The sequence below is a fragment of the Dasypus novemcinctus genome, chromosome 7, assembly GCF_030445035.2.
Source record: "Dasypus novemcinctus isolate mDasNov1 chromosome 7, mDasNov1.1.hap2, whole genome shotgun sequence".
Classification (NCBI taxonomy): Eukaryota; Metazoa; Chordata; class Mammalia; order Cingulata; family Dasypodidae; genus Dasypus; species Dasypus novemcinctus.
Window position 1 is genome coordinate 136,664,292 of NC_080679.1, and position 25,664 is coordinate 136,689,955.

Genomic DNA, 25,664 nt, shown 5'->3' on the forward strand with positions numbered 1-25,664 from the left:
CTTCACTGGACTTTGATTGGAGCCCCTGGTTTGCAGCCTGCTTGTGGAATCTGGAATTGTGCATCCCCATGGTCAAGTGAGAGAATTTTATAAAATCGCATGCTACTTACAGCTATCTCCTGTTGATTCTGAGAACCCTGACTAAAGCACCAGGAAATGTTTTGGTGAAGATGTGGATATGTTGGAACACTTGTACATTACTGATGGGAACGTAAAATGGTACAGCCACTGTGGAAAACAATTTGGCAGTTCCTCAGAGAGCTAAGCATAGAATCACCATAGGACCCAGCAATTCCGCTCCTAGGTATATGCCCAAAATAATTAAAAACAGGCACACATACAAATACATGTACATTCATGTTCAGAACAGCACTATTCACAATAGCCAAAAAGGTGGAAACAGTCCAAACATCTATCAATAGATGAATGGATAAACAAAATATGGTTTGTTCATACAATAGATTAAATGAGTCATAAAAAGGAATCAAGTTCTGATCTCTGTTACAACAAGGATGACCCTCTAAAACATGCTACGTAGAAGAGGCCAGTTGCACTTCCATTCATATAAAATATCCAAAATAGGCAAATCCATAGAGACAGAAATCAGATTAGTGGTTTCTAGGGTCCAGGGAGAGGGAAATGGATGGTGACAGCAAGGGAGTACAGGGTTTCTTTTGGAGTAATGGAAATGTTTTGGAACTAGATAGAGGTGATGGTTGCGAAACATTGTGCATCTGCCAAATGCCACTGAATTGTGGACTTTAAAATGGATAATTTTGTATGAATTTCACCTCAATTCAGGGATAAGGTGAAAATCAAGGATGCCTACTTCACAATTACTTGATAATAAAAAATATTGCTATTTTATAAAGGGAAAGAATAAAAAACGGATTGGATAAAGGTACGATATTTACACTATTAAGTCACTTTTAATAGGCCAACAGTTGCATGCAAAATATCCTGGGGTCAAAATACCCCTGGTACTCACTAAATGGTGCCCAGCACATAGTAGATACTCACTAAATGGTAATTATCATGGTAATTCTTCATCTCATTGCTCTGCTGCCTTGCGAAGAGTTGAACACAGGCAGGAACTTAGGAGCCCATAAACTGACACACCGCAGAGCAGGAAGAGTGAGCCACCACCTCAGCTACTCTGGAGAGCACACTGCTATCAAGCATGTCACCTGCAGGCAAGTACTGCGTTGGACCCAGTGAGGGGTCTGAGGACCCAGAAGACAAGTTATGGTAGACTGAGAGTCCCGGGCAACCTCAGGAAATGAAAGCTGCAGGGGAAGCGAGAATGCAAAGTTACGCCTCAGGATGCATGGCACACAAATGGCTTACCTTGGCTCGTTCCTTGTGCGCGGTCCCTGCGTGCCTCTTCCTTTCAACCTGGGTCTGCTTCTCCAGCTGCTTTCTCTGCATCTTCTCCAGCCACAGGTCATCCAAACTGGTGTGTAGGTGCTGAGGGCTGGTCCTGGGCTCTGGTGGAGCCCCACTGGGAGCATCCTTGGCGAAGATGAAGGGGAGGGTCCACGTCACCCGGCCAGTGGTGGAAAGTGGCCTCCGAGCTTGCCCAGTGCGAGCTGCCCTCTTGATGTGGGAGCAGCTGGGCTTTTTGTCTGGTGGGTCCTCCCATGGCCTGTGGTTCTGGGGAGCAGAAAGCACCTGATCGTAAACAGAGACAGGGTATCAACTCGGGACAGAGTCCTTTCCCAGTCCATATTTTGGTTAATCCCCAAAGTACAGATTCCAGGGAAATACTCTGTTCACAGTAATTTTGGAAAGTGTGACGATTATGAAAAAACGACTCTTGTTTCTGTTCAGTTTTCTATTTCCAAAACTATGTTGAAAAATCAAGTCTTCTACCTAATCAGAAGAATTAGGTCCCGCAAGTAATTACTGAACTTGGCATGTTTGTTGGAAATACTTTTTAAAGGTCAGTTATTGGGGCAAAAACTGCTAGTTGAACAGTAACCCTTGAGAACAGAATGTTAGCAGAAGCCCACGTGAGGCACTCGACTTTTGTTCCTTGACATAGACATCAGCTCAATTTTATGTACAGCTGTAGTTCCCCTAAGTGGCTGTCGCTTTGTCCCAGCTTGCAGTTATGCGTTCAGATTCCCCAGTTGAATTTTAAAATAAAGTTTTTCTACAGTAACAATATTTTTGCTTTGTGTCAAAGCAACCATCCTTCTGTTCTTTGGATCCTATGGCCACCAGGAGAAACCTTTTCCTTTCCATGTGTTGTTCAGGTCTGATTACCTTCTTCTTTCCTCCTCCCCCACACTGGTAACAGCTTGGCCTCCCCAAGCACTTTGTGCAGACAATTTGGTGGAAACTAAGGTGAAATGTCTTTTAGCTCTTTTCAAGAGTTTGCCTTAAAAAATTCATACATAGACTTCTCGTTTCCAGCCCAGCCCATAAAGAGCTTAGAACTCATCAATCCCATCCTAACAATAAGAAAAAAAACTGAAAAACTAAGAATCAACAAGTATTCTTAGATCCATTAGAGAACTGTGGTCCCAGGGCAACTGTTGCCCTTAATCTGGGGAGGTGGATATGGAGAATCACGGATTGCCTGGAAGAGAAGCCCAGGCACAGAAGCCTGCTTGTGAGAGCCAGTACCAGCAGGACACGTAGACTAACCAATGCACTGGTGGAGGTGCAGTGTGGACTAGATTGAGAATAAAACACTCCACAGGACCCAGTCTTAGGGGAGAACCCCACATTTTAATGAATTTTACCTCTAGTAGTCCCCGCAGCTTCTTACTGTGAAGATGTCCTTCATGCTTTCAGCAGGGAGAGAAGAAAATTACCCATTTTGAAACACACTATTCAGTTCTATTTAACAAAAGTTTTGCCGAAAAAAAAAAAAAAGAACCATTTCACCTGATTCTAACTGATTGGATTTATTGGATTTTACGAGGGCCTCACAGATATGGGGAGAGGATTGTCCCTTCTCCAGCCCTCTCCAGCCTGCATGTCGGGGAGGGGAAGCCCAGCTCCAGCTTTCTCTAGCCCCCGCCCCGTCTCACCTAAGTGGAGAGAGAAATGAGGAGCACTTGTGAGGTCACAGCTGAGGGACACAGACTCACCGGAAGACTGAGACCTAATCATAGGACTATGGACTACTTCCCTACCCCACCCCACCAATTTAATAGTGCTCCTTTATAATTATAGGGGACTACAAGGGAAAGAACTGGGGGCTCAGAAGTTATTTAAGAAGTCTCCAGGAAAGCACAAAGACAATAGGGAATACATCCCAAGGACGTCCAGAGAAAATATTAGCCATGGGCTCCTACAGATAAAGCAAGCAGTAAACACAGCCAAACTTCTCACCAGGTAAACATAAAACCTCACTTTCAAGGCTGATTTACCCGATTCCTTCTTACATGGTATATCATGTCTGGCTTTCAACAGAAGATTACACAGCGAGCTGTTTTAGTTCCCTGACTACTAAAAAAAATACCGTGCAACGAGTTGGCTTAACAACGGGAATTATTGGCTCATGGTTTCAGAAGCTGGAAGGCAAGCTCCTCCCGGGGTCGGTGATCTTCTGACTGGCCGGCAATCTTGGGGCTTCCTGGCTTTTCCGTCACAGGGCACTGCAAGTGGCAGTGTCTTGCCCTTTCTCTGCTGGTTTCACTGACTTCCAGCTTTCTCTGTGTCCAGTTTCCTTTGCTTTTAAGGACTTGAGCCATATTGAACTAAGGCCCGCCCTCCATCAGTTTGGGAGCACCTTAACTAATGATATTTTAACTTACAAATGGGCTCATGCACAAAAGGGCAGGGCTTGGGACCTGAGCATGCTTTCTGTGGGTGACATGATTCAATCCCCAACACCTGATGAAAGCCAGACAACACGCTGAAGAGACAGAGCAAGTATCGGAATCAAACAGATATGGTAGTTTTACTGGAATTATCACACCTGAAATTAAAATAGCTATAATTAATATGCTAAATAACTTAAGGAAAACGGGATAACATTCAAGAAAAAATGGGTAATGTAAGCAGAAAGATAGAAATTCTTTGGAAGAATCAAAAGGAAATGTCAGAAACCAAAAGCATTCTAATGGAAATGAATGTCTTTGATGGACTCCTCAGGAGGGTGGACACAGCAGAAGAAAGAGTCGTTGAGCTTGATGATATATATCAATAGAAACATCAAAAACAAATGCAATGAGAAAAAAATGAAAAATAGACCTGTGGGACAATTTCAAAAGGTGCAACATCCATGTAATTGGAATACCAGAAGAGAGAATATCACAAAAGAAATACATAAAGTAAAAAAGGCTGAGAATTTTCAAAATTAATGACAGCCATCAACCCCCAGTCCCAGACCACAGAGTTTCAACTATGGCAGGGTCAGACGCTGGACTTTATATGCCTGCCCTAACCCACTGCATGTGCTGGGGAGAGTGCGAACTACAGGGTAAACTATTATCTGTGCAGTGCAGCAGTGCCCCAAAATGTGTTCGCTGAGTGCGGTGAGGGTGCGGCAATGATGAGGGAGGCTGTTGGTGTGGGAGGAGTGGGGTGGGGGGTATGCAGGAACCTCTTATATTTTTTAGTGTAACATTTTTTGTGTGATGTATATATCTTCAAAAAAATACAATTTACAAAAATGATGGGGGGTGGGGAGTGGGTTATATGGGAACCTCTTATGTATTTTGTTTTTTTATGTTTTTTAATGTAACATTCCTTGTGATCTATTAACTTTAATTTAAAAAAAAATTTAAAACAACAACAACAGAAAACCCCAGTCCCGGAAGTTCAGAGAATACCAAGCAGGATAAATACCAAAAAATATACACCTAGCCATATCATTTTTCAAACTTCAGAAAAATCCTTCAGCCAACATCATACTTAATGGTGTGAAACAAGATGCTTTTCCCTAAGATTACAAACAAGGCAAGGATGTCCTCTCTCACCACTCGTATTTAGCATGGCACTGGGAATCCTAGCTAAATGCAATAAAACAAGAAAAGGGAAATAGAAAGTATACAGATTGGGAAGGGGGATTGAAACTGTCTTTGTTTTCAGAAGATTATAGCAAGGTTGCAGGATACAAGGTTAATATATGAAAGTTAATTGCTTTCCTCCATACGAACATGAACAAATGGAATTTGAACTTAAAACCACAACACCATTTAATTAACATAAAAATGAACTATTTAGTTATAAATTTAACTAAATATGTACAAGATCTGTATGAAGAAAACTACAAAACTGATGAAAGAAATCAAAGAAGATCTAAATAAACGGAGTGATAGTCCATGTTCATGAATAAGAAGACAATATTTTTAAGATGCCAATTCTTCCCAACTGGACCTACAATCAACACACAGTTTGATGGGGATCAAACTCTCAGGAAGTTATTTTGTGGAATTCAACAAACGTATACTGAAGTGTAAGTGGAAAGGCAAAAGGTCCAGAACAGCCAACACAGAACTGAAGAACAAAGTCAGAAGACGGACACTACAAACTTCAAGACTTATTATAAAGCTACATGATCAAAAAGTGTGGTATTGGTGAAAGAATGGATAAACAGATAATGGAAAGAACAGAGAGCCCAAAAAGAGACCCACACAAGTAGAGTTAACTGACGCTTGACAAGGCAGCAAAGGCAACTCAGTGGAGAAAGGCCTTTTTTTCTGACATATAGTGTTGGAAGAACTGGACATCTGCATTAAAAAAAAATATGGATCTAGATGGATACCTTATAGCTCTCACAAAAATTAACTCAAAACGAATCATAGACCTAAATGCAAAGTGAAAAACATTAAGACTTCTGGAAGATAACATTGGAGAAAATCAAGGTGGCCTTTGGTTTGGCAATGACTTTTAATACATCACATCAAATAATCCATGAAAAAAAAATTACACTTAATTAAAATAAAAAATTCCATTCTGTGAAAGACACAGCTAAGAGAATAAAAGGACAAGCCACAGGAAATATTTTCAAAACATATATCTGATGAAGGACTTGTATACAAAATATACAAAGAACTCTTAAAATTCAATAATAAGAAACAATCCAATTAAACAGTGGACAAAAGGTCTGAACAGATGCTTCACCAAAGAAGATATACAGATGGAAATAAGCGTATGAAGGCAATCAGGGGTAGCTCAGTGGTTGTGTGCCTGTTTCCCACATATGAGGTCCTGGGTTCAAACCCTGGTGCCTCCTAAAAAAAAAGGAAAAAATGAGCATATAAAAAGATAAGACATTAGGGAATGGCAAGTTAAAACAATTGAGATAAGACTACACACATATCAGAATGGCTGAAATTAAAAACAGTGACAACACCAAATGCTGATGGGATGGGGAGCAACAGGGATGCACATTCATTGTTGGTGGTAATGAAAAACATACAGCCACTTTTGGGAGGTAGTCTGGCAGTTTCTTATAAAGGTAAATGTGGTTTTACCATGATTCCAGCAAGTTGCATGACTATGTATTTATCCAAATGAGTTGAAAACTGAGGTCCACACAAAAATATGCACACAAATGTTTATAGCAGCATTATTCATAACTGCCAAAATCCCGAAACAATGAGATATCCTTCAATAGGTGAATGGATAATCTGTGTACACTCATACAATGGAATGTTATTCAGTGACTGAAATAAATGAGCTATCAAGCCATGAAAGCCATGACAGAATCTTAAATGCCTCTTACTAAGTGAAAGAGACCAATCTGAAAAGGGTACATACCACACGATTCCAAGTATACAGCCTTCTGGAAAAGTCAAAACTGTAGAGACAGTGAAAATATCAGAGGTGGCTAGGAGTTGAGGGTGGAGGGAGGGATGGAGCACAAGGCATTTTTTAGGGCAGTGAAACTATCCTGTATGATACTGGAATGGTGGAGACATGTCCTTATGCATTTGTTAAAACCCACAGTTAACTGTACAACACAAAGAGTAAACCCTAATGGGAACTATGGACTTTAATTAATAATAATGTATCAATATTGCTTCAACTGTAACAAACGTCCCACAGTAATGCAAGATATTAATAAAAGGGGAAAGTGTGTGTGTGTGTATGGGAACTCTTCCTGCATAAACTGTGCCCTAAAAAATAAAGTGTATTAATAAATGGAGAGAGAGAGGGAGAGAGGGAGAGAGGGAGAGAGGCAGGGAGGGAGAGAGGGAGAGAGGGAGGGAGGGAGAGAGGGAGAGAGGCAGGGAGGGAAAGAAAGGATAACTGCAGCATAAAGGTTTGAGGGTATGGCCTGGGAAATGGGACTTCTTTAAAGTTTTCCTGGTGAGTCTAACATGCAGCCAAGGTTGAGAACCACTGATCTAATATGTTTTATTTAGCTACCATATATCGCCATAAGTTTAGAAAGTGCTTTCACCTGGTTTTCTGTCCCTGTGGGGTAGAAAGAGCTGGTATATTGTCTTATATTAGAAATAGGGTAATAGAACTCAGGTTAAGTGGCTTGCCTGGTGTCATTACAGACTTCTGATTCTAAACCCATGTTCATCCACTCTTCTGTATTGTGTAGGTTCCTATTGCCTCATAGGGACAAATTACATCTCCACAAGGCAAGGACCTCACCTCAGACCCTTTCATGACACTCAAGTCTCTAAAAAGAGGATGGATATTAATTAAGCACATAATACTTCCGTGTGCATGTAATACAAACAAGGACCTTCACTTATGCAATCACCTTAAATGAGGTGATTGAGTTCAAATAACCTAGCATTGATATAAAGCTAACAGTATATATTGTAATTTTTCTTATGTCCTTTTGAGCCTTTTCTCCTCCATTCTTAGATTCTATCCATTATCATACCTTGATTTGATTGTCATTATCTTTTAAATTTCTCTCCTTTCTATTTTTTAAATTGTGGAAACATATACAACATAAATCTGGCCATCCCAGTCCCTCCCAAGCACACACAATGGGATAAATCCCACTACAGTGTTGCAGTACCGTCACCACCATTCATTATTTTCACTTTTCCTTCACCCCAAACAGAAACCCCATTTTGCATCAACTCCCCATTTCCCCTGCTTCCCATCCCTGGTAACCTGTACTCTACTTTCTGTCTCTATGAGCTCGCATATTCTCCAATTTAAAAACAACAGCAAAAAAAAAAGAAAAAAAAGAAAAATGAAAAATAACAGTAATAACAGCAACAACAAACACAAAGCTTTGAAGCATGACTTTATAATATCCATTACTGATAAACTTGTGGAGAAATAAAAAATTCTATGGAAATATGAACTGTTAAAGCCTTTTTGGGAGGCAATCTAGAATCTATTAAACTACAAAAATGCCTATAATCTTTGACCAGTAATTCCACCACTGAGAGTCTATCCACCAAAAAGTACCAATCTGCAGGGTTTTATATATATAATTCAATATTTGTAGGTGCCAGGAACTGGAAACAAAATATAAATTTAGCAATAAATGAAATGAGTAAATTATGATCCATCTACCCCCATGGAATACTATGCAGCCATTTCTTAGAATTACCATGCCTTGGGGAGATTTCCATAAATATTGTTAAATGATAAATTTAAGATACAGGAAATGGTATTTGTATACGTGTACACATGTATATATATGTGTGTATACACACGTTAATATAATTTATATGATTATAAGAGCACAGAGAAAATACAGAATGTCATTCACTAGGTTGTCGGCAGGCATTAATTGGGGACCACGATGGGGAGAAGCTGAGGTGGGGGAGAGGCAGAGAATTACCATATGACCTGGCAAACCCACTATATATGCAAAAGAAGTGATAGCAGGGACTCAAACAGATATTTGTACACCTACGTTTATAGCAGCAATATTCGCAATAGCCGAAAGCTGGAAACAACCCAAGTGTCCATCAACAGATGATGAATAAACAAAATGTGGTATATGAATACAACAGAATATTATCCAGCCATTACAAGGAGTGCCACACTACACACGAAACAGCATGCGGGACCTAGAAAACATGCTAAGTGAAATAAGACAGACGTAGAAAGACAGACGTTGTATATGTTCACTTATATGAAATACCTAGAATATGCAAATTCATAGAGACAAGTAAGAGATTATAGGTTATTAGTTACCAGGGGTTGAGGGAGAGGGGGTGTAACTGCTTAATGGGTGTGGAGTTTCTGTTTGAAATGATGAAAAATTGGGGTAATGGCTGCTGGTGATAGAAGCACAATATTGCAAATGTAATTAATGCTTCTCAATTGTACCCTTGAACATGGTTAAATGAGATATTTTTCATTATATGTGCACTGCTACAGTAAACAATTTCAAAATAATTAAAAAGCTATATCTCCCACATACCTTTTTTTTTAGGAAGTTACTGAAGGTTGTACTTGAGCATGATGAAGGAGTAAATGAAGACAAAGAAAACACAGAATCCAAGAACACAGGAAATTAGAGAAGAAAAGTTGAGCAGAATTCCTGGAGAAGAACTAGTCCAAAGTAGAGCAGGAGGTGAAAGGGTCCTGGAGAATCTCTAGGAGAAAGGAGAGATTTGATAGAAAACTGACATATTTGAACATTTGGAAAATGGTTTACAGATGATCTGAAGGATCGGTAAATCAAATTTAAGGGGCGATTTTTAGGATGTGAAAAATGAAATAATAATTAATTCCAGGAAAAAACAACAACAAATGAACATGTCACTCTAGTCTCCTACTTGGTTTTACAGTGAAAAATAATTCAAACCCACAGTATTACAAATATTTGTTCCTGATTTAACTGTATACTGGGGAAATGATATTAAGGGTATGAAAAAAAAAAGAGGAAGTGGTGGGGTTACAAAGGGGAGTGGGAAGTAAGATGCTGAATCTTCTAATATATGTATTTTTCAGGAATAAACTTTATTTTTAGCAAGGTGTTAGATGACAGAGAAGTTACACCAAAAGTATAGGGATTCCCATGTAGCCCACCCTCCCCCACCCACTTTTCCCCTATTAATAACAATAGATAATGTTCTAAAATAATAAATCAAAACAGCAGTATCAAATTATTGAATCAGAATCAGAATCTGGGTTTCTATCAATTCCAGGTGATTTATATACATTCTAAAGTTTGAGAAGCATTAGCCTAGTACCATTTGATTTTTTTTTGTCTTTATTTTTTTAATGTTACGTTAAAAAAATATGAGGTCCTCATATACCCCCCACCCCCCTTACCTCACTCCTCCTCCCATAACAACAACCTCCTCCATCATCATGAGACATTCACTGCACTTGGTGAATACATCTCTGAGCATCACTGCATCTCATGGTCAATGGTCCGCATCATAGCCCACGCTCTCCCACAGTCCACCCAGTGGGCCATGGGAGGACATACAGTGTCCAGTAACTGTCCATGCAGTACCACCCAAGATAACTCCAAGTCCTGAAGATGCCCCCACATCATATCTCTTCTTTCTACTCCCTACCCTCAGCAGCCACCATGGCCACTTTCTCCACACCAATGCCACATTTTCTTTGATTACTAATCACAATAGTTCATGAATAGAATACCAGTAAGTCCACTCTAATCCATACTCTATTCCTCCATCCTGTGGACCCTAGAATGGCCGTGTCCACTCCACATCTATATCAAGAGGGGGCTTAAATTCCACATGGATGCTGGATGCAATCCTCCTGCTTTCAGTTGTAGGCACTCTTGGCTCCCTGGAGTGGTGGTTGACCTTCTTCACCTCCATGTCAGCTGAGTGGGGTAAGTCCAATAAACCAGAGTGTGTAGGAGTTGCACGTCTGTTGAGGCTCAGGGCTTGGCTATCACATGGTCAGTCCAGAGATTCAGGTCCCCTGGGTATACACTAAACCCCAGCACCCACTACAGTTCCGGTGAAGTAACAGGAGAGGCTTGTGGACAAACATTTGATTTTATAACTATGTGCATGCATTTTTTTGGACACTCGTTTTATTTATTTATTTTTTTGGACACTCGTTTTAAAGTAAGGGTGAGAGAGAAAGAGAAAAAGAGAGGGACTGTAAGGCACTGGCAAAAGCTTATCTACAAGGATATACAATGTAATATTATTTGTTATAGAAACACATTGTATATAACCTAAATGTTCAAAACAATAGAGAATTGGTTTAAAATTATGATGCATATATAGGCACGAATACCATTCAACCATTAAACTAATGACATATATGTTTGTTTCCTAATTAAACTTTAATTTTGAGAAAATTTCGGACTGATATATGCAGTTGTATGAAATAATACAGAGAAATCCTTAAATGGCAACTTCTGTAATTATAGGATAATATCACCACAAGGATATTGACATTGATACAACTCACTGACCTTATTCAAATTTCCCCAGTTTTGCTTGTAGTCATTTGTGTGTATGTGTATTTAGTTCTTTGCAATTTTATCACTTGTGTGGATTTGTGTACCATACAGTCAAGACACAGAACAGCTCCGTCTCAAAAATGCCTCATGCTCCAGTTCACAGCCACAGCCTCCTCCCTTCCACCCCCTCTCTAACCCTGCAACCACTCATCTGTTTCTCATCTTTTAAATTTTGTCATTTGAAATGTTATGTAAGTGGATTCCTACAGTATGCGACCTTTCGGGATTGACTTTTTCATTCTGCATAAATCCCTTGAGATCCACCCAACTTTCTGCCTGCATCAAGCTTGCTCCTTTTCCTTGCTGAGTAGAATGCCACGGTATGGCACGGGGTGTTTAACCACTTCCTGAAGGACATCTGGGTTGTTTCCAGCTGGGGACTTTACCAGTGCAGTTGCTATGAACATTTGTGTACAGGTTTTTGTGTAAACTAAGTTTCAGTTTCTGGAGATAAGTGCCCAAGAGTGCAATTGCTGGGTCGTATGGCGAACACAGGTCTAGTTTCCTAAGAAACTGGCAGGGCTTTTTCTAGAGTGGCTGCACCCTTTTACATTCCCACCAGAAATGTACGTGGAATCCAGTTTCTCCATATCCTCACCAGCACTTGGGGTTTTCACTATTTAAAAAAAAATCATTCTGACCGTGGTTTTAACTTGTATTTCCCTAATGACGAATGATGTTGAACATATTTTTTTGGTGCTTCTTTGCATCTGTACCTCTTTGGTGAAATGTTTTTTGCCCATTTTGTAATGGGATTGTTCATTTTATACTATTTATTATTGAAAGTTATTCCTATATCCTGGAGACTAATCCTTTGCTTGGATATATGGTTTGCAAATATCTTCTCCTAGTCTCGTCTGTGCTAAATTTTCATCACCTTTTTATACTCTTACCAGGGTAGTCACAGAATGAAAGTTTTTTTTTTTATTCTGATGAAGTCCAATTTATCAATTCTTTCCTTCATGGATATGTTTTTGGTGTCAAGTCTAAGAATGCTAGGTGCCAAATATTTTCTCCTATGTTTTCCTCTAAAAGTTTTATAGTGTCATATTTATATAGTGTTACGATTAGAGTTAAGTTTTTAATAATAAGGTACGAAGTTCAAGATCTTTTTTGCCTGTGGATTCCCAAAGGCTCCAGCACTGTTTGTTGAAAAGACATTGCTCCTGCATTGAACTGCTTGTGCATCTTAGCAAATACATGTGTTGGGTATCTCTGTGGGTGTCTGTTTGTGGGTTCTGTGTTCTTTTTCACTGCTCTGTCTCCGTCCCTCCGCCAACACCACAGTCGCGATCACTGTAGCCATGTAGTGAGCCTTCACCTTTGGGTACAGTGATTCCTCCCATTTGTTTTCCTTTTCCGGAACTGTTCCAGCTAAGGACTCTTAGCTCAGAGTCACCCGTGTGGGTGGAACTGGTGGAGCCTGCTTCCCCTGGAATCAAAGGCGCTCGAGGCCCAGCTATGGAATTCCAAAGAAAACACAATCTCCAAATGTAAGTAGCACCGTCTGTGCCCCGAAGCCTGCCCTCCTGGTCTCCGTCTCGCAGGCACACCTCGGGGGTGAGCTGGCACCGTGGGCGGTTAAGTTACACGGCGCTCTGTAGGCAAGGAGGCAAATCCTGTCAAGAACCAGGCACCAGTGAGGATGGCATTGCCGAGAGAATTCTTCATATTCAGTGATAAGCTGGGTTTGACCCCACGGCCACCTCTACGGGGGCCTCATCATCCACGACTTGGTGCGAATGTCAGACCCCGAGCCCCAGTCCTGGCACCCCCCTTACCCCCCCACCCCTGAACCCCCTAGCTCATTGACGTTTTTGTTTTTCCATCACATTTTCATTTTTTCACCATTCTTACCAATATCTGAATAATCTGATTTGTTCACTTATTTCTTTCCGCTCCCACCTCTGCCCAGCCTGGACGACAGAGATCTTCCTACGTGTTCGATGTTGTAGCCACAGCTCCTAAGACAGGGTCTGGTTGATCCTCGGCTCTCAAGAAATGTTTACTGAGTTGCGCAAGAACAAGGTGAGCGGATTTGCCCTACTGGACAGCAACACATTACCCATTAAAACACTATTTACACGAGGCCATGTAGACCATGGGACACAAAAGACAGTCTTAGGTGTCTCAGAGACTTAAACATAAAAATCAAGACCTTGAAAGATCTCAGCTGGGTAAGTTAAAGGAGTCTCCTTATGACTTTGGGGTAGGGAAAAGATGGATACACTTGACAACAGTGAGATGAAGACCTTCTGTTCGCTGAGAGGTACCAGTAAAGAAGGAAAAAGAAAGACACAGGGAAATGATATTGTGGTGCATCTAACCAACAGTGGGCTCATATCCAGAATATGTACAACCAATAAGCAAAAGAAAACCATACAGAACAGTGGACACGAGACTTGGGCCCATGTGCCCCAAAAGGGGGCATCAGCATTTTCAATGAGCACATGACAAGGCACTTAGCCTCTCTAGACCTCAGGTATATGCCAATTAAAACCACACTGAGATGCTCTACACTCGCAGCAGGATGGCTAGCATTTAAAAGAGTAACAAAATTAACTAAATGTTAAGGACATTTCTAAGCAAGGGGTGTAAACTGGTAAAATCATTTTGGTAAAATATCAGTGGTCTCCAGTAAAGCTAAGACGTGGATGCCCCAGTGACCTACTCATGCCGCTCACAAATGAGCCCTGCCGAAAGGGTAGCAGACGCCCACAACATTCACACGGAAACAAGCCCAAAGCCCAACAGCTGGCTGACACACACGCATGTATGTTAATTCAGAGGGATTCTGCACACAGCGAGAAGGAGTTAGATACACACCACAAGAATGAGTCTTAGCATGATTAGAGGCAAGAGAAGGCAGACACGATAGAATGCAGAATTACAGGAATACATAAGGATATATTTACAAAAAGCTCAAAAACATTAAAAAAAGACTTAAGTTGTTTCAGGTGCAATATTAGGTAGTGAAATAATAATAAAAGGCGAGGAACTGAGTGTCAGAAAAGTTGGCAGTGTTTGGGGTCAGCGAGGATACGGGACTGACCTCCGAGCAGGAGGGCTCAGGGCGGTAGTTGCATGTTGACCTGGTTGGAGCTTACATGGTTTTTGTTTTACAACAATATGTTATTTATACATTCATGCGTCATGCTTTTCTGTGTGACATCTCCATTTCTCAATTTAAAAGTGCTTTAAAGGAAGAAACTGCAGAATGCAAGTTCATAAACTAAAGCCTCTAGAGATGGCTGTGATCACAACAGTATTAAATACATAAGCCTCTTTTTAGAAAAAAATCTGGAAGAAAATTTAGCAAAATGTTAAGAATTATTGTGTTAGGGCACTGAATAGAACTGTTGCTTCTTCTTTTTTTTTTTCTTTTAAAGATTTTATTTTTATTTATTTCTCTCCCCCACCCTGGTTGTCTGTTCTCTGTGTCTATTTGCTGCGTCTTCTTTGTCCGCTTCTGTTATTGTCAGCGGCACGGGAATCTGTGCTTCCTTTTGTTGCATCATCTTGTGTCAGCTCTCCATGTGTGTGGTGCCATTCCTGGGCAGGCTGCACTTTCTTTCGTGCTGGGCAGCTCTCCTTACGGGGCGCACTCCTTGCGCGTGGGGCTTCCCTACGTGGGGACACCCCTGCGTGGCAGGGCACTCCTTCTGCGCATCAGCACTGCGCATGGGCCAGCTCCACACGGGTCAAGGAGGCCCGGGGTTTGAACTGCGGACCTCACATGTGGTGGACAGAGCACTGGGCCAAGTCCGCGTCCCTGTTGCTTCTTAAAAACATTATGGACCCCAAATAAGTACCCCTTATAAAAGCAAACAACAAAACAAAACACCCCCCCCCCCCCCGCCCCAAAACCCAGAACACAGAAGGAAATCAGTGGGGATGCCACTTGAGCTCCCTATGAATTACGGCAACCATAGCCTGCTGTCCTCGGAGCCCCCACAAGGGGGAGCACTGACATTGCCAAGTAGAATTCCAAGTGGTCACTGCCCAGGGCTTCTCCTGGACAGGGCAAGGTTTGAGAGCTGTGCTCCCTTTCCCTCCCACCCTCCCCATGCGTATGCTCACGTACCTGCTTGTCTCCTGTGTAGCATAGGTGCTGATGTGCACGCATACTAGGCCTTCTCGGGGAACAGGGAACTAAATATGAACTAGCGCTTCCTGAATACCCACTTGATGCCAGCCCTTTGCTAGGCACTTTACAGATATCATCTTACTCGCTGCTTGTTGAGACTTATTATGGTTGACCAGGTATGAGCATGATGCCCGTTGCACCTGCTTCCATCCCCCACACCCAATGGGCACAGCGACGGCCTCAAGGAGTGCTTTCCATTGTGTGTGTGTCTCACACGCGGATACATACTGTATACATTCATAGCACTACTGAAACAGGCTTATTAACTATATTTTGCAAAAACCGTGAAGTCTCTTTTTGACCACTTGTTCTTACTCTGGAAGAGGTGACTAGCACTATAATGCCTTTTTCGTTTCAAATCAGGTTCTCTCTATTTCAGATGAGCAAAATTTAAAAGAGCAATCACCGTCTAAGTTGGAGGAATGTGAGGAAAAGGTAGTCTTGTAGACTGATATTGATATTGTAAGAGGCACAACCATTTCAGAAACTAGTCTGAAATCTATTAAAATAGAAATACACATGCCCTTTGATTGGGCAGCCTCTCTCATATCCTACAGGTATAAGAGTTTGGTGCCTGAGGACGTGTTTAAGGAGTCTGTAGCAGCATTTTAAAAAATGGCCTAAAACTAGAAATTACTTCAGTGTCAACAGAAGAATAGTGAAATAAAATAAAGCATGACCACAGAATGGGATATTATTCAACTTTGAAGTAGAAAGCGAATGAGGTGCATAAACTCACTGGAGGACTGTGCATGCTCTATTGTTAAGTAAACGAGCGAGCTGCCGAAAAACACGTGGTGGGCGTGAGAGCACGTTGTGCAGCCTATCACCCCAAAAGTCTCCCCTTAGGAGTGTGTATATACTTAGATGGATACTTGTGCTTAGGAGTGTTTATAGACTTGGATGGATACGTGTACTCAGAAGTGTAAATATACTTAGATGGATACGTGCACTTAGGAGTATATATGTAGGAACATAATGAAGAGTAATGCACATCCCACTATTCGCACTGTTTCCTTCAGCGGACTGGCGCTGGAGGGTTTTAGATGATACATTTTCCCTTCTAGGTCTCAAAATCATTTGACTTTTAAAAATTAACGATAATTTAAAAATAAGTAACAAAAAGAAAAAACGTTAATCTGTAACTCCTTATAGATAAGAACCCGGGTGGAGTGCGGTGCTGTGATTTCCTGCTGGCGCCAGCCACAGGTCGAATCCGGGAATGTCAATGCCTCATGGCAGCATGGTGGGAAGCCACGGCCGTGAGAATCCCTCTTGCCACAGCGCCGTCTCCTCCTGAGCAGCCCGCTCAGCGCCGGCGCACCTGCTGGGCATCACGCCTTCCGGCTACACACCAGGGCCTCCCTACCGCACCGTGCGGAGGACACGGGGGGCACAGAGGCCTTTTTGTTTAAAGAAAAGGGACAGAGGGAGTACCTGGATGCAGGAAGAGTGGACGGGACAAAGGGACACTTATTTTCACATCCCTGAGAGTCCTCCTTTTGGAATTTCCAAAAACCTACCCCTTCAGAGTGCACCCTGACTCATGAGAAACTGCCCCCCACCATGGTCTTCTCTCCCGGGCATTTGCTTTGAGGGACAGACTTTTTCATTTTTCATTTTACTGAAAATTTCAGAAGCACCAACAATCCCTCTCACTCCTTATACCAAAATATGTTCAACTGAATCAGATTTACATAGGAAAAAAGCCCCATAAAAGTACCTGAAGACAACCTGGGAAAATTCCTCTTGTTCAATTTCATTAACAAGGAAGGACTTTCTAAGTTTGACCAACCACCCAACAGAAAATGGGTAAAAACCAATAGAAAAGGAAACTCAAATGCCTTGAATTATATAGGAAACCCACACAGGAGAAGAGAAACCTAAAAATATAATTAAAAGGAAATATCCATCCCCCCTTACTAGCCTGGCAGATCAGAGGGGGTACCACACCGGGCTGATCTGGGACAGTCTCCGTGGAAGCAATCCCAACTTCTTTCTTCTCACGTAGGAAATCTTACCATGAAAATGTGCACCAAGAGGCAAATAAAGGAGTTGCGGTGACTCACAGGTAACTCACCTCTCCTCCAGGGAGGTCGCGGGCCCAGGACACTGCGTCCAGGACCCCAAGACACGGGCCTCTTTCCACGCCCTCCTCCTTCCCATCCTCCTGGTGCAGGGTCTGCAGAGAAAGGAGGAGGCCGGTCCGGGTCTTCACTCTTTCGGGGTGCTCGGCAGGGTGGCCCCCATCGTTGAAGCTCCCAAGAGAAACCATGGAGATGGCCGTGGCCCTGTGGGGGCCGCCAAGGTCTCTGCGCGGAGCGCACGGCTTCCTCGGGCTCCGGGGCTTGGGGCTCAGGGGCTTACAGGGCACGCCTTGGCCCCCCGCTGCCAAGCAGCAGGCAGAGCTGGAGGCAGGGGTGCCGCTGAGGCCCGGCTGCTGGGCGCGGGGGCCGCAGGGCGGGGGCCGCAGGGCGAGGACCCCTTCCTGGGGGGCTGTGCATTTGATGGCGGGCTCACTTTTTCTCCTGTCATCTGGGGAGACCAAACTGCCGGATGACAAAGCTGCGGTGGGGGAATGCTGGGGTGCCCAGTGATCCCCGAAGACGCAGCTCTGGCTGCCTGCGGTCTCCTCCTCTCGGTGGCCGTCGGCCGCGGATGGGGATGATTCCCGGGCACTCGGGACGTCGGGTCGCGGAACCTCGGGTCCCGGAACCTCGGGTCCCGGAACCGGACTTTCAAAGGCAGGCCTTCTGGGTCCTTCCGCCTCTTTGCTTTTGAGCAACGTGCGCCAGGAACTCGGGCGCAGCCTGCTCTTCTCTTTCTCTCCCTGAGCAGAACCTGGAGAACGTTCATCAGGGCTCTCCTTTTCTAAAGTTTTTGAGTCAAAAAAATGGGAAACGGTCCTGTGGGCCAAGGCCAACCTTGACCTGAAGGTTTTCTCGGGGGTTTTGCGTCTCTCTCGCTTGCAGCTTTCGGAAGCAGGTGCACCTGGCGTCCCCTTTCCGCCGCCCTCTGCTCGCCCAGCTCCTCCTCCTGGGGCGCGCGGGACTGGACCAAGGGCCGCGTCCCAGGCCACGTGGACTCGAGCTGTCCTGCCCCCGAGGCCGCCAGGGGCCTCGCCCGCGCTCCTGGCCGCTGAGAGCTCATTCCTTCTGCCCACGGGCTCCGTCGGGAGCCCCAGGGCATTCGCGGCGGCTTCGTGGAGACGGCGCGAGCTTCGCTGCGACTGGGCGCCTCCGGGCGCGGGGCCTGGGGTCCCCTCCTCTGGGGCGAGGGCTGCGGTCTCTCCGGGCGACCCGCCGCTGCGCGCCTCGTGGCCGTGGCTGTCCTGCGCGTCTCCGGGGGCGGTCAGGCCGTGCGCCGCGGCGGCCGGGTCGGGGCTTCCCCGCGCCTCACTCCTGCGCTCCGGGCTCGGTGCTGGCCCACGCCTTCCGTCCCGGGCTCGCTCCGGCTGCCGGCCCTCGGCACGGGGCGTTTCCTCGGGTCCTGGGAGAGGGGCGGAGGCTCCTGTCCCGGGTGCTGCCGCGTCCTCGCCTTCCGCCTCAGCCCCTGAGCCCTGGTGTCCCGCAGACAGCTTCTCTGCAGGGGGCTTGTCCTCGCTCAGCACGCTCCCGGCACCTTCCTGGGAATAAGGCTTCCCGCAGAAGGGAGCCCTGTGGGAGGCCCTGTCTTTCGAAGCAGCTTGGGGGACCAGGCTACGCCGAGGATCTGCGGTTTCAGACAGCGCAGGGAGAGCTCGGTCATCCGTGCCCGGGCTGGGGGCTACTGGCACCCCACACTCATGGCCAAAAGCTTCTGCTTTCGCAGCGCGGAGGAAGGCGCAGGGGCTGGCGCCGGTGTAGCGTGGAGATGCAGGGCTCTCCTCCGGAATGTCCCTTGCCCGGGGCTCGGGGGCGGCCTCCGCCTTCCTTCTGGTGGCCTGCAGACCCTTCTGCTCCACGGCGACGATGATGAGCGTCGACTTGCGCCCCGGGGCGGCGCAGCCGGCTGTGCGCCCCAGCTGCGGGCTGGGTGCAAGGGGCCCGGCGCCAGCGGCGGCCGGTAGTCCGCCCGGGCCATCGCCACGCTCCCCATCCTCGTGGCCGCAGCAGCACACCGTGGTGGCTGCTACTTCTGAAACACCGTGCCCAGCGTTTTCCCGGCAGCCCGGGTCTAGAACCATCGCGTTCTCTGCTTCCTTTAAAGCGTCCGCGCGCTTCGGCGTCTCAGTGGCCTCTGGAGCATCTGCAGCATCACTCGCTTCGGGACAACCCATCAAGGCTCCCTTCCACGCCCGGGCCCTGCCTCCGCGAGGAGGCCGTGGGAACTGGGCCCTGGCAGACAGCGTCCTCTCCTTGCCGGGAACATGCTTTGATTTGTGATTTCTGACTTGGGTTCCTGCCTCAACAGAAATGTCCTGAGGGTGCTCCTGTTTATCGCTCCCACCGGCGGCCCTGGGTGCCGGGCGAATGCCTTTGGGAGCGCGTTCTGGGCTGTGCTTGGACTTGCACGAGGCCGGCGCCAGCACTTCGTCAGCGCTGACGGTCCCCGACGCAGGAGGAAGACGTGAAGGGACCCGGCGTGCCCCTGAAGCCTGCCCCAACCGGCTTTCCAGCTGTGGGTGCCCAGAGGGTGGGTGCTGAGGAGCCCTCTCCACACGAAGGCCGCTGGGTTTGTACAGCACCTGCAAGTGAGGAGCCCTGCTGGGAGAGGCAGGGAGCAAAGGAGGCCGGCGGCTGGGAGGAGGGCGAGGGGTGCTCCGAGCCCTTGGCTCGTGTTCTGCTGCTGTCCCTCCCTTCACATGGGCCCCGACCTGCCCAGAGTTCTCCGGAGGAGCCTCAGGACACCCCAAGGGGAAACACTCTGTGGAACTGGCACTGGACAATGTTGCTTTGTGCACACAGCGGTGCCCCAAGAGTGCCTGGCCCAGATGGTCAGTCCTTTTGGGGGCACTGTGGCACAGCCTGGCGTGGAGGAGGCAAGAGGGCAGGCAGGGGGGCTCCAAGCAGGGCTGGGGTGAGAGCAAGTCCGTGTCCTCTGGAGTACGTGCCTTTTCTGCCCTGGTCCCCAGAGGCGCTGGGCTGTGCAGGGAATTGCCGTGAGGAGGTGGGGAACCCCGGGTTCTGGGGCAGATCTGTGGCCAACTCTGGGCCCCTTCACAGCACCGTGGAAGGACAGCCCAGGCTGCGGGGGCGTCCAGACAGCTCTCGGATTTGGATTTCTGATGAAAGAGTACTGAGAAGCCCCTGGGGCCTGGCAGGGTCTCCGCCCGTGCTGGCTGAGGGCTGCCCGGGGCACCCTGTGCGTGGACCCTGGCGTGCTGAGGAGCCGCCGGCTCGGGGCTGGCCACGCCGCCCCAGCTGTGTTCTGCCTTCTCTTCGCCAGCGCCCGCAGCAAGGACTCCACAGGCACTTCTGTCCGACTCTCCCTCTAGGCGGGGAGAGGACTCTAGTGCTTCCTTGGGGCCACGCCCAGGGACACAGGTCGGAGATTGCTCCTGAAGAGGGCTGGTCGCGCCACGTGCAGGGAGGTCACTGGGCAGTGCCTCGGTGTCAGAAGCACTTTCGAAGGGTTCAGACTTTGTGTCTGATCTAGTGTCACTCTGGTGGGAGAGCGTCTCAAAGTCTTCGTGGTCAGTTTCTTGGCTCCATCCCCGCTCGTCTGGTTCTGCAGGGGAAGGTGGTTGCTGGTTGTCCTCACTCTCCCCTTCGCCTGGCAGGTGTGCACTTGGCTCTGGAGCCTGGAATGGCAAGGAGAGAGGAGTCAGAGATGGCCCTGAGGACATCTGGGCTCATGCTGGCACTGAGCCTCCCTTTGTCAGAGGAAGGCTCTGTGATGACTAGACTGGCAATTCCCCATGTGCCCCTGTGGGAAAAAAGCGGTAAGCGTGAGGAGCTGCGTTTATTGACGTAATAAAGAAGCGATGGAGCTAAAATAAATGGGGAGAAAATGGAGCATAAGGCCAAAGCAACCCTATTAGAAAGTCAGAATGGCCAAACGAACACCTGTGATTTAAAGAAGTATAAATATGTTGCATGAGTCACAGCAAGAAGTATATCTCTGGCCAGTGTATTGAAGAGGAAAGAACAAATTAATACGTGTTTGCATCATGTTCTATACATCTCATGCAACCAACTGGCTTAAAGTAAAGGCTCTGGCACTTGGAAATGTTTTCTGAGTTTGGTTGACTGGAGCCAAGGTAGATATAAGGATTATATTACATATTTTGGTACATTATAAATGTGTTAATCTAGACAATTTGAGAAGAGGAAGAAAATTAGAGACTTTTGCATGTATTTACTGATTTCCCCCCATTACCCATTTCTTAACCAACTTTATTGAAGTATAAATTTACATAGTATGCAGCCATTTTTAGTGTACATCTGATCTTGACAAATGCATATGCCCATGTAACTACCACAAAATAAAGTTGGAGATAACTTCCATTCCTCCAAAAGTTCCTTCCTGCCCTTTCTCAGCCTTTAGTCAAAGATATGGTTTTTGTCACAAGTCTAGATTTGTCTTTTCTAGAGTTTCAAAGGAACAGAATATGTACTGTGGATTTATTCTTATGGATGTGACTTCTTTCACTCAGCACAATAATTTAGAGATTTGTCCATGTTGCACTATGTGTCAATAGTTTGGTCATTTTATTGCAGAGTAAAATTCGGTTTTATGCATTTACCACAATTATCCATTCATTTGTTGATGGACATGTGGGTTGTTTCTTGTTTTGGGCTCTCATGAAAAAAGCTAATATGAGCATTTTTGTACAATTCTTTGTAAGGACATATATTTTCCTTTCTCTTCTATTAACTAACCAGGAGGGAAATAAGTCATATGCTATCTTTATATCAGACTTCATAAGAAACTGTTTTCCATGGTGGTTGTACTACTTAATTAAGCATTAACTTCCCTCCCCAGCCCTAGTAACCTGGATTCTAGTTTCTGACTTTATGAATTTGCTTATTCTGGCTATTACATATTATACAATATTTGTCCTTTTGTGTCCTATTTCATGTCTCATTTCAACATGATGTATTCAAGTTTCATCCATGTTGTCACATGTTATCAGAACTTCATTCCTTTTTATGGCTGAATAATGTTTAGGCCACATTTTGTTTATCCGTTTATTTGTCGATGGACATTTGGGTTGCTTCCATCTTTTGGTAATTGTGACTAATACCACTATGAACATTGGTGTTTAAATATCTGTTTGGAGTCCCTGATTTCAATTATTCAGGATATATACCTAGAAGTGGGATTGCCAGCTCATATGGTAAATCTATAATTAACTTTCTGAGGAACCCCCAAACCTGCTTTCCACAGCAGCTGCACCATTTCACATTCTTACAGTGAATGTTCCTATTTCTCCATATTATCTCCAATCAGTTATTTTCCTTTTTTAAAAATATAGCCATTCTGGCGATTGGAAAATGGTATCTCATTGTGGTTTTGATTTGCATTTCCCTAATGGCTAATGATGTTGATCATCTTTTCATGTGCTTATTGAGCATTTGTTTATCTATGGAGAAGTGTCTATTCAAGACTCTTGCTCATTTTTAATTGGTTTGTTTGTTTTTTGTTGTTGAGTTGTAGGGTTTCTTTATATATTCTGGATATTAAATCCTTTTTGGATATGAGGTTTCAAAATATTTTCTCCCATTCTGTAGGTTGTCTTTTTATTTTCATGACAATGTCTTTTGATTAGTTTTTAATTTTGAAAGGTTCCATTTATCTATATTTTCTTATGTTGCTCATGCTTTTTCCTATAAAATCTAAGAAGCCATTGCCTAATACTAGGTCAGGAAGATGCTTCTTTATGTTTTCTTCTAGGAGTTTTATAGTTTTGCTTCTTACATCTACTTTCATTCTTTTGCATTTGATTAAAAAAAAAGATTTATTTATTTTATTTATTTCTCTCCCCTTTCCCCCCTTCCCCACCCCAGTTGTCTGTTCTCTGTGTTCATTCGCTGCGTGTTCTTTTGTCCACTTCTGTTGTTGTCAGTGGCACGGGAATCTGTGTCTCTTCTTGTTGCATCATCTTGTTGTGTCATTTCTCCGTGTGGGCGGCGCCATTCCAGGGCAGGATGCACTTTCTTTAGTGCTGGGTGGCTCTCCTTACAGGGCGCACTCCTTGCGCATGGGGCTTCCCTACGCAGGGGATACCCCTGCGTGACACAGCACTCCTTGTGTGCATCAGCACTGCACATGGGCCAGCTCCACACGGGTCACGGAGGCCCGGGGTTTGAACCGCAGACCTTTCATATGGTAAATGGATGCCCTAACCACTAGGCCAAGTCCGCTTCCCCTTTTGCATTTGAATATCTACCTTTCTCAATACCATTTGTTGAGGAGGTTATTCTTTTCCCTTTGAGTGGGTTTGGTACCCTTGTCAAAAATCAATTGACCATAGATGTGAAGGTTTATTTCTGAACTCTCAATTCCACCCCATTGGTTTATATATCTATCCTTGTGCCAGTACCATGCTGTTTTGATTTCTGTAGCTTTGTAATGAATTTCAAAATAGGGAAATATTAGTCCTGCAGTTTCGTTCTTCTTTTTCAAGATGGTTTTGGCTATTGAAATTCCATATCATTTTTTTTTTTAGGAGGCACCGGGGGATTGAACCCTGGACCTCATACATAAAAAGTAAGAACTCAACCACTGAGCCATATCCACCCTACCCTTCCATATCAATTTGATGATTGGTTTTTCCATTTCTGCAAAGAAGGCTTTTGGAGTTTTGATGGGGATTGTGTTGAATCTGTAAAGGGTTTTCGGTAGAATTAACATCTGAACGATATTTTTTCTTCCAATCCATGAACATGGAATGTCCTTCCATTTATTTAGATCTTCTTTCATTTATAGCAGCAAGTTTGTGTAGTTTTCCATGTACTAGTCCTTTACATCCTTGGTTAAATATATTCCTATATATTTGATTCTTTTGACTGTTACTGTAAATAGAATTTTTTTCTTCATTTCCTCTTCAGATTGCTCATCACTAGCATATAGAAACCCTAGTGATTTTTGCATGTTGATCTTGTGTCCTGCCACTTTGGTGAATTCCTTTATTAGCTCTGTTAGTTTTGTTGTGGATATTAAAGGTTTTTCTACATGTAGGATCATGTCATCTGCAAATAGGGAAAGGCTCATTTTTTCCTTTCCAATTTGGATGCCTTTTATTTCTTTTTCTGGCCTAACTGCTCTGGCCAGCACTTCCAGTAAAATGCTAAATAGCAGTGGTGACAGTGGGCATCATTATCTTGCTCCTTCTCTTAGAAAGAAAGCTTTCTGTCTTTCATCATTGAGTATGATGTTAGCTGTGGGTAAAGGATTTACCATTTTTAAATTGGTTTGTTTGTCTTCTTATTGAGTTGTAAGTGTTCTTTATAGATTCTAGACACCAGTCTTTTGTTAGATATAGGTATTAGAAATATTTTCTCCCAGCCTATGGTTTTTATTTTCTTAATAATGTCTTTCAAAGAATAGAAGGTCTTATTTATTTTATTCATTTTTAATTATCTTTTTTTTAAAAAAAGATACATAGATCACAAAAAATGTTAAATCAAAAAATATAAGAGGTTCCCATATACCCCACTCCCCACACCCCCACTCCTCCCACATCGACAACTTCTTTCATTAGTGTGGTACATTCATTGCATTTGATGAGTACATTTTGGAGCACTGCTGCACCGCATGGATTATAGTTTATGTTGTAGTTTACACTCTTTCCCAGGCCATTCAGTGGGTTATGGCAGGATATATAATGTCCTGCATCTGTCCCTAGAACAGAAGGTTTTAAATTTGATGAGGCTCAATTTATTAATTTATTAATTTCTTTCATTCTTTGTGTTTTATGTGTCTTATCTAAAACCTTTGCATACTCCAAGGTCACACATATTTTGTCCCAGAAGTTTTTAATTTTAGCTTTATTTTTAGCTACCATCTATTTTTTTTCTCTCTCTCTTTTTTGTACAGAGTAAGCAGTGGTGGGCTGGAGCGCAGTTGCACTGATTCTTAAGAGCTGATTGAGAAGCAGATGTGGCTCAACTGATAGAGCATCTGCCTACCATATGGAGGGTCCAGGATTCGATCCCCAGGGCCTCTTGACCCATGTGGTGAGCTGGCCCACGCACAGTGCTGCCACATGCAAGGAGTGCCGTGCCATGCAGGGGC

The 25,664-nt window shown here is 44.5% G+C and overlaps 1 protein-coding gene across 1 annotated transcript in view; it reads right to left on the reverse strand.

Moving 5' to 3' along the window:
* ARHGEF4 (Rho guanine nucleotide exchange factor 4) overlaps positions 1-21,270 on the reverse strand; it is a 121,603-nt gene extending 100,333 nt beyond the window's left edge. Inside the window, exons 1-2 of the mRNA XM_071215997.1 lie at positions 17,584-21,270; positions 1,348-1,653 (exon numbers count right to left, since the gene is read on the reverse strand). Of these exons, the coding sequence (XP_071072098.1) occupies positions 1,348-1,653; positions 17,584-21,270 (3,993 nt within the window). The remainder of the gene's footprint in view (positions 1-1,347; positions 1,654-17,583) is intronic.
* Between the last annotated feature and the right edge of the window lie 4,394 nt (positions 21,271-25,664).